Here is a 9,601-nt window from a genome sequence, read left to right as displayed (position 1 = left end):
AGTGCCTCTACATGATAACAAGACTGTTGATGAAATCGAGTCTATGATGGCAATGCTGACAAAATGGCGGCATGCTTAAGATCCGTAAGGCACCTTTCTTCTAGAGAATTGTTGGGTTTTCAGATAGGAGGCAGACTGCCTATCGTGAGAATACTTTCAAATGCTGTGAACGTAGATCTAGGCAAAAAGTCTGGACGGGAGAATGTGAATCTCTTTGAATGTTATTTCAAGAGAAGCATCAAGGAGGAGCAAAATGTCATCAAAACTGAAATAGAAGACTTAACAACTCGAATGGAAAAGGAAAGATTGAAAACTATATCAAAATATACAGAAACCGAATTGAAGCAAGGATTATGGACTGAAAATTCTAGAAGAGCCGGTCTTGTTGGCAAAAAACTTGGAATGACTCAATTATGGAGAAAAGATGGCCGTCCTGTTAGAGTTACCCTCGTGCAGGTTCTGGAAAGTTTTATGAAAATATATGGATGGATTTGTTTACAGTTTATTTGTTTTTGTCCTTAAATTCATACACCAGCTGCAAAGTGTCTGTGTTATGTGCTACACTGGCGATAAAAGCCCAGTCTGCAGAGCAGGGGCGTTGATCGAGGGGGGTGGTGGTGGTTAGGATGGGATAAAGATCTGGGGCCCGTGCTCCAATGGGGCCCCGGATCCAGTTTTGAGGGTCCAGTTTTGTGAATTCACCTCTGGGCCCAAGCTTGCTTTCGACGGCCCTGCTGCAGAGTATAAAAAGCCCATTCTCTGTTCTTGGGCTAATACCGGGAATACTGAATACTTTGTCAGACGCGTGCACAAGGTCTCAGAGTGGAATCCATGTGAAGCTCACACCAGATGTGCGCCAATTAGCAATAGAAATACAATGGAAAACCAATAGTCTGATGCTCCATATCTACAGCCTAAACTACATAGCTTCCACACTGGGGGAGGTCAGGATAGTGCTGCATGTCTAAGTTTTTTGATTGCACACTAAATTTACTTATATTTGCACGCCAAATGAATAGTAAAGAGAGGTTTGCTTGCAAAAGAAATTACATGAATAAGTATTGATCTTGTTGAAAACTGCCATACTCTGCAGGAGAAAGCTAGACCCAATGTTAACTTTGTCACTGGTTGGCCAGAGATGTAGCTCTAGGGTGGACTTGAGTTTGTTCTCCTGCTAGAGACTTACATTTGGTTATTTTTGTAATTAATACTAAAACACTTAACCATTTTTCCAGATGTCTTACAGTTTGTTGAGAACGGTAGTTCTAGATATGATAATGTGTGCTTACTGTCTTTTTAGCCTCATTTTCCTCTTGCAAACTTCTCTTTTTCATTCATATGCCATGTAGGTATATGTTTCTCCACAAAATTGCTTTTGTTAATTTGTTTTGCAATTTCAAATTTTCATGTTAAAAATTACTCCAACCTCTTGGGTGCATCTGCTGTACTCTACAGACTGGGGTGCCTCATGCATTAATTTTTAGGGTGTCTAAAGAACCATATGTAAATTTTTAGCCCGTTAACTTCTGCTCTGATGAAGCCCCGTATGCCGGGGCGAAATATTAGCTTATACTGATTTACGTGTTTTATTGTTGTTTATTCTTGACGTATTGCGGTGTTTCCTATTTGCTACATTTTTATCGAACTTTTTGCCGCAAGAACTCCTTGAAGCCCATCGAGCAGCCTGCTACAGTGGCCTTTTCTTCATTCACACATAAAGAACCATACCCTTATTTGGAGTTAAATGTGTTTAGCACACTTTGCTAAACACTTTAGCAAAATTTGCTGACCATGGAAAATTCTTTTGGTGAACAATGTTAATTCAAGGAAAATATATTTAATGTATCAATATTATAAATTTAATGTAACTGCATTCTTCCAAAAACTGTTGATGCTTTCTAATTTCAATTGCAGAATGTATGAAGTATGTGGAAATACAAAATTTTGTTTCATACTGTTAATGACAGATGAGTGGGGATGTTGCATTACTTAGTGGCAATTTAATGTTGATTTAAAAGTCATACAAGTTTGCAACAAAGAATATTATTGCTTAAGGAGTTTTATCATTTATTTGGTTAACAGTTTTTAAGCATAGTTGAAATTTAGTATATAGTTGGAATACTAAGATGTGAAAGTACAAGTTTCCAATGAGATAATAGTTCTTTTTTTATTTCTTGCTTAAAGGTGAAAGATAATCAGGTCCTTGATTCAAGAATTGGAGTAGCAGATGGTGGCAGTAATCATCATACAGAAATCATTGTTGGTGGATACAATGAAGAAAATCTTGATGAGGCATGTACCAATAGTTTATACCCCTGATTCAAATGTGAAAACCAACAAGATATTTTGTCTTATATAAGATATTATATAGAGACAATCAAAATGTTATATTGTTTAAACCATTCTATGTTTATTAAATTTAAATCTTGTGGTTCACAATATTTTGTGATACTTATAGCCAATCTGGTCCTGGTAAAAATTTCAAAAATGTCTGAAAAGCTGTTTATGTCCTAAACCAAGATTGTATGCTAAGTACCATTCCCGAATTTTTCAAAATACCCCCTGAAAATATGGTGGTTTAGTTACACTATGAAGGAAATAATTTCCCAACCATGTTTTGTTTAATGATTTACAGCTTTCAGAGGGAGATTTTGGTCAATATGTTTCACATAACGTCACACCCAAAAAGAAATTGAGAGGTTTTCCTGTCACACAAGATGCATTAATGCCAAGTGGTAAGTCTTGATGTAAATCATACAATCAGATCTTTGTACTGATCACTTTACAAGTTAATTGATTTTTAAGATAGATGGTAGATGCTTGATGTGAGTAAAAGTATTTCAAATTTCAAATTGTAAAAAGCAAGGAACAAATAGTGTGATTTTTTTTCCAAATTTATTTTCTAGTGCAGGTTTTTTCTTGGGATTTTCATTTCACACGGGAAATAGCCCTCGCCACACCGTCACCAAATTATTGAGGCAGGCTATTGACCACCCATGCAGAAACATGTATTGTCTGCAAAGGAAGGTAGAGCATTAGGGAAAAGTTAGCAACAAATATCACTATGTTGTCGCCATTATTTCATTCACAACTCGTGATGTTGTCAGGAATCTTCCTCAAGATCTTTTAGCTAAAATTTTTTTAGAATGTGAGTGTTATCAAAGTGGGGCTATCAAGGCGGGAAGAAATCCCATCTTTCTGGTCATTTTTAGCCAAAATTGACAGGACCTTTATTCAATGATGTTTCCACAAATCCTTAAAATTTTATAAAAATTCCATATTCCATGCATCTTTTTCGAGAAAACCTGCATCTGACAATTGTGTAAAATTTGGTCATTCTATCCAGAAATTGCCAGATTTCTGTAATCCTCAACAAATTTGCTTAAAAGTCCATTGTTTTGTTAACCTTTATGACCCCAACATTGAATGTTGTTTTCTCAAAAGCAGGAACAATAAATATTGATAATAAGGGAAAATGATCAATCTGAAAACATAGATAGTGCAATTAGAGAGGAAGAGGGAGAATTTTTCAACAAGTTGGAATCTAATTGTGATTCATACACTGAAGAAAAAATTTAAGAAGTCAAATTTCTAGATGGTTATTTTGATTGATTCCAAGTTTTATGTTTTTAGTTAGCTTGTCAAACTTAACATATTTTCTTTTTGTCCATGTCTTAAAGTTACCGCATTCCTGAAGGAAAGGTTAAGTTTTTGATGAAAACAAAGCATAATTTCCTCATTGTTGACATTATTAATCATTACATCAAATATTTTGGTTACAAACTGTCAGTAATCATGCATTTAGAAATATAAGGTTAGTCTGTCATGGGTAGATAATACCTCAAGTCCCCCTCAGGTCCTGAAGGACATGGTTTAACAAATATTGTAAAATCTTCATGAAAAGGCCTGATACTATTGTACTCCTCAACTTGTAAAGCTTGCTCCCAGAACTTATCATGCAAGCAGTCAATTGCATACCACAGACAGGGGTAGCGTGTGAAGATAATTTGGTTTCATCTTTGCAATACAAAACTTTTCCTTTGAAATGCCATAGTGACATAAATATTTTTAGTTGAGCTTTAATACTTTAGTTAGTTTATTCAAATATTTAAAAATATCAAAGTTGAACTGATTAAATTTAAGGGTAAAGAGGGAAAAATTTGAACCGGGACAGCCAGAAAAGATGGTCAATCTTTTGTCAGTTTTGTTTGGTCAGAAAATTGAAGAGCTTCAATATTTATGCATTTAGCTACTTTTAGAAGCTCTGCTACAACTCAAGATCTCTTTAGGTTGGCTCAGTTGTTAGAGGTGCTGACTACAGACCCAAGGGTCCATTGTCGAGTCTCTGGCATGACCAAACTTTCACCCAGAGTGAGGAGAGTCACCAGCTCTCTGTAATTCCAGGCATAGGAATCAAGAGGTGTGATCAAATCAAGAGGAAGGACCAGGACACTGCTTGATTAGCATAAGCTTCTTAGTGTCCCAAAAACTTCCTTAGGATGCTAGGTTAAACAAGTACAAATGCAAAGAGGTTGACTATATTTTTCAGTGTGGGATTTTGAAACCTTTGCACAGTAGCAAGTCACAAGAAGCTCTAAAGTTGAAAGAACTTCTGACACAATCAAGAACTTTTTTTGGGGTTTGTCATCAATGTACTTTTACAAATTTATTAAAATTTGGAAATGTTTTGGAACTCATCACTTTGGTCGGATAGGGAAAAGATACAGTAATAGAGCAATCCCTTAAAATATATTTAAAACTAGGACAGTGAAAGAACATTTGAGTTTGCAAAGGAAAAGAAAATAAATTTGCAGCATTTTTTCCTCTACAACAAATTGTTGAATGGGAATCAATCGAACAGGCAGCCCCCCACCCTTCCAAATATAAGTTTTGTTCTTACAACTCTGCTTGCAGAACAAATTTTTTTTCATTATTTATCATAATACTTTCATATTTGTAGGTACTCAACTCCATGCTGCACATTTTGTCCCTGGACAGTATGTGAGGGTAGTTGGAATAAGGTAGTATTTTATTTCACTATTTGTACATCTTCTCCATCCTTTTTTGCCTATAAAGATTTTGAGTGCGACTTTGAGACTTTGCATGGTTTTTTTGCTAGTTGTCTTTCATTTGAAATTTGAATTTCTTAAAGCAAACTTGCTAATTAAAGTTTATAATGTTATCAGTTGTTGTTAACTGTGTAAGTCCTTTGCATCAAGTATCCCTAAATGTAAGAATCTTCAATGGCAGCAGTAAGGGTTTTTTGATAACCTCAATTATAACATAATTTTTCCCCAAATTATTCTTCAAGTTAAGTTTTGCCACTGCCAAAAAAGCCCAAACACCCCTCTCTCCCCTACATAAAAGCTCTCTAGTCCAAGAAAATATTCACCTCCTGGTAACCCAATTGGTCCAAAAGAAGTTTCTTGGACTGTGTGAAGACAGTGGCAAAACCTTCAAATAAGCCATCAAAGGCTAAACACTTCCAACATTCTTCGCTTCCAACAAGTAGCTTCCAACATGTAGGAACCATAATAAACCCAAGTATCCGACATCGAGAGCAAAAAGAATTCCTATTGAACAATGGTAATTTTCAGGCAGTACACAGAGTTTAAAAAGTGCTTATGTTCAATAATTTTTGTTTTTCACATAATTAGTTTAAATTTTTCAGTACAGGCAGTTGATTGAGTCATATCATAGCATCATCAACAAAGTAACATTCTTAACCAAAACTTTTGAAGCTGCTAATAAATGATTCTAGACATTTGCAAAATTATTTTTTTTCTAGCAAAAAGCTAGGATTTCAAGGAGTAATGAAAAGATGGGGCATGAAGGGTCAACCTAGATCACATGGACAGACAAAGACCCATAGAAAAATGGGTGCAACAGGAGGAGGCGGGGTATGTAAAAAAGAACTGTTTTCTTTAGACATAAGAAACTAAACATTTTGAAGAATGATTGTTTCTTTATCTTTTCAAGCTTAATATTTTTATTTTTTCTTATTGCCTGTAAAAGTAAATATGAATCTTTATTTTAGACTCCAGGGAGAATTTTTCCTGGAAAAAAGATGGCAGGCCACACTGGAGGCAACAAAGTATCACTGAGATCTGTCAAGGTATTGTAACTGTTATACTCTTGCATGTACCCAAGCAACTGGAACATACTATACTCATCATGAAACTTTTCACAGACATGGGATAAGTTTTTGGAAATGGTGTTGATTAAGAATGGTGGCTGTAGTTATGTAGTTCTTTTATGTGGTTCTATTGAGATTATGTGCCTATTGAGGTAGATGCAAAACCCTGATCACTTTGATACTTGATCATAAAATGCCAATTTCTGTTTTGATTCCCATACATACAATGTATGCTGCTGTGTACTGCTGCCTTTTTTTAATGCCATCTTGAAATACATTTACCTCAATAAATTGACTTTATGAAACCGATTTCAATCTCTGTGTATCAAATTTGCTTGAAATGACTTCTTTTTCATTTTCAGCTCTACCGCATCAATACAAAATTCAATGTTCTGTTTATCAGTGGACAGATACCAGGAGCAGAGGGTGACTTTGTCAAAATTCAAGATTCCATGTCTAAGAAGCAAAAGTTTTCATCACCTCCTCCATTTCCAACTTATATTCCTGATCCAGAAAAACCTCTTCCAGAGGACATCTATGCAGAAGAAATTCACCCACTTACAGATGGCTCTTTCACATTCAAAGGAGATGAAGCTTAACCTAATAAAAAATTGTGCATTATAAACCCTCATCTTTTTGCCTTAATTTTTATAAAACTCTCATTATGCCTCTTGACTTTTTAGTGTTCATTTAAGCTGTGAAAATTAAGTCTACAACAAAAAAGTATTGTATAACAGAAACTTAGCATTTGTTTCACTTATTGATCCTCTATGAAACTGTTTTCAAACAATCTACCACTCAACTATTCAACTCTTCATATATGTGGATAGTAAAGCCGATTCGAGATAAAAATCTGGGTTTTTAATTAATTTTTATTTCGAATAGAGTAAATTTTCTAGATGAAAATTACTTTTGGTTCCAAAAACTGGTGAAAATAAAACATTCTGTTTTCTTTCAAAATTTTGACAGAAAGTTATCTTGTCAACAAAAATGTACACTAGCAAAGCTAAGAATGTCAGCGTTCCATGGACTAGGATTTATATGACAATGGTAGAGAGGGATTAAACTGACTCCTGTAAAGCATGTCTGGATACTCTTTTGGCAAACACTAATGGTTTTGCATGACTTAAGATCCTTTTCCCTTGAATCCATGGAGTTTCTAACACAGAGAATCGGAAAAAACTGAACAGGCATGTCATTGTTAAATGAGTAGGTTGACAGAAACCCTTACCAATGGTTTGTATCATGCATTAAATGCAACTTTTTGGCAACAAGCCCAGAGAAAACTCGACAATTACCAGGAAAAATTTCATGTCAGTCACACTGGCCCCATATTTTATACGAATGCAATGTAAGCCAAATATTTGAATCCAATTTAACATTTCAGACTTACATCATGCGAAATTGACTATAGCAACAAAATAAACAACAAAAAAGATCACGAGGGTAGCTTTACATAATATTGCCCTATTCGAAAACTTTTAAATGGAAAAAACAGAGGATATATCACGAAAATGAGGACATTATACATCAGGTGCAAGAGTATGAAAAAAGGTTGTGATACTGGGCTGATATGTTACTTAACAGGAAAATTTTATACTGTTATAAATTTAGTATAAAACATTAGGTATTATTGCATTAGGCTTAAAATGCATTTAGGTATTACGCTGTTTTACTATGGCAAGTACTATGACGAAAATACTGTTTTATTATGGCAAGTGGTGCAATTTTTGAAAAATTGATATCATTAACTTTCTGCTGCAAAATATGATCAGTTTTAAGTAGGTAACGAGTTTGTTTATATAAAATATATCAACAATTTATGGTGCTTTTTGGCTATTTCCATAATGAAAAGTTGAAAGAAAAGAAAAAAGGAATATATATATAAGCAAATCTACAAATCAAATTCTGATGAACATATGACAAAATAATCCTTTAAAATGTTGTGTATGGAGTATCTACAAGAATGAAAAAAGAAAGATTTGTTTTACATAATGTGGAATTAAGCTTGTCTATCTTTAGTTAACACTCGGAATATTTTTTCAGTAAAGGTTGGCATTGCATAAGTTGGGATATCCTTGGAAAAAAGAACAAAAATCTGGTGACAGTCAAATTGTGCAGCATACAATTTATAGTCCGTTGCACAAAGATATGTTTGTGTAATGTCATGTTTAAACCTAAAATCTGTGTTCACCATTTCAATGATTTCACTTTCGCCAGATGGGAACAAACTACCAATAACAGATAGATAGAAATCAGTGAGTACTTTGTGACGTTTTTCTGGTGTCATGATGTGCGAACCACTCATGCTTCCACGTGGGTAGATGCTTGAAAGACATTTTCCATCTTCAGTATTAATAAGGAGAAATCCATTTATTTGATTATCAATGAATGTTGTTGCTGGGAGATTTCTTGGATGAGACCGCAAACATGTTTTCAAAATTTCTATATAAGGTTTCCAATATCTGTTCAAATGATTTTCTAAAACAAATTGTAAGGAAGGCTCTGGACCACAAATAATGCAAACCTCAACTCCTTCGATAATCTCCATGGTCAACAGTCTGTGAGGAATATTTGGACTTCCATGTGGAAGATAAACTGGGAAATCTCTGGCATTTGATGTGGGCACAGATTTTATGAGGTACATTAGCAGCATTGTCTCAATTGGCAACAGCTGCCACCATTTCTCTGTTGCTACTAAAACTTTTCGGTGCACAAGGAGGCATCCAAATTCACTATCGCAAGCTGAAAGCACAAATGCGTCTAAGGTTTCTTGTAACAGCTTCGTTTCATTGCAGATTATGGTATCGACAAACTGTGTTATGTTCCCAAAAGACATTGTCCCTTGCAGAAGGCAATCAATGACACAAAAGCATCTTCTGACTTCTTTCTTAAATCTGTCCACATTTTTTATTTCCTCTAATTCCGATAGGCCCATTATTAGCACCAAAGCGTTAAAAACATTGTCCAAAAAGGTGTTCATTTGCAACTCGCAGGCCTCGGAATCCCTCGAAGTGGCAATAAACTTCAGCGAATCTTTGAATATCTTCCATATTATCTTAGCTTTGCCAGCTCTAGTATTAACGATTTCAACGCCATGATTTCGGGCAAACATATCAATGCCATTGAGAGAACCAACTATTGGAAATGGTAACTGCTTCATGCCCCCGGTCGTCCTCGTAAACACCGGTATACCAGTGTCGGCAGTCAAACAAGAAATCTGGCATATCGTCGTTGTCATCCTAAAAGCCACAAAGACCGGCTTTGCAAAAAAGCGCTAAATTAATTATAAATAACGAGCCCATAAAGCCTGATATGTTATACAGCAAGATAGCAAAGCCATGACATCAACTGGCGTGACAGAGCAACGAGGAAACCAAACTCCTTGCCTCCTCCATGTTGATTCTGCTGCTCCTTAGAATCACAACAACCGAACCTCGTATTCACTTGAACATTGGGGGTAGG

At 35.3% G+C, this 9,601-nt stretch overlaps 2 protein-coding genes across 2 annotated transcripts; one reads left to right on the top strand and one right to left on the bottom strand.

Annotated features, from left to right (window-relative positions):
• The first annotated feature begins 34 nt into the window (after window positions 1-34).
• LOC135683347 (uncharacterized) lies at window positions 35-6,880 on the top strand. Its single transcript, XM_065198581.2, has 7 exons — window positions 35-456; window positions 2,185-2,292; window positions 2,636-2,735; window positions 4,961-5,021; window positions 5,789-5,900; window positions 6,038-6,115; window positions 6,499-6,880. The coding sequence occupies exons 1-7, from the start codon at window positions 64-66 to the stop codon at window positions 6,733-6,735; spliced, it is 1,089 nt and encodes a 362-aa protein (XP_065054653.1). The 5' UTR covers window positions 35-63; the 3' UTR covers window positions 6,736-6,880.
• Window positions 6,881-7,510: 630 nt separating this feature from the next.
• LOC135683346 (protein fuzzy homolog) lies at window positions 7,511-9,548 on the bottom strand. The gene has a single exon (XM_065198580.2). The coding sequence runs from the start codon at window positions 9,375-9,377 to the stop codon at window positions 8,139-8,141; it is 1,239 nt and encodes a 412-aa protein (XP_065054652.1). The 5' UTR covers window positions 9,378-9,548; the 3' UTR covers window positions 7,511-8,138.
• Window positions 9,549-9,601: the final 53 nt, after the last annotated feature.

The sequence above is a fragment of the Rhopilema esculentum genome, chromosome 7 (assembly GCF_057945365.1).
Source record: "Rhopilema esculentum isolate cy_ngs chromosome 7, ASM5794536v1, whole genome shotgun sequence".
NCBI lineage: Eukaryota > Metazoa > Cnidaria > Scyphozoa > Rhizostomeae > Rhizostomatidae > Rhopilema > Rhopilema esculentum.
This window is presented reverse-complemented; position numbering and strand designations above follow the sequence as displayed.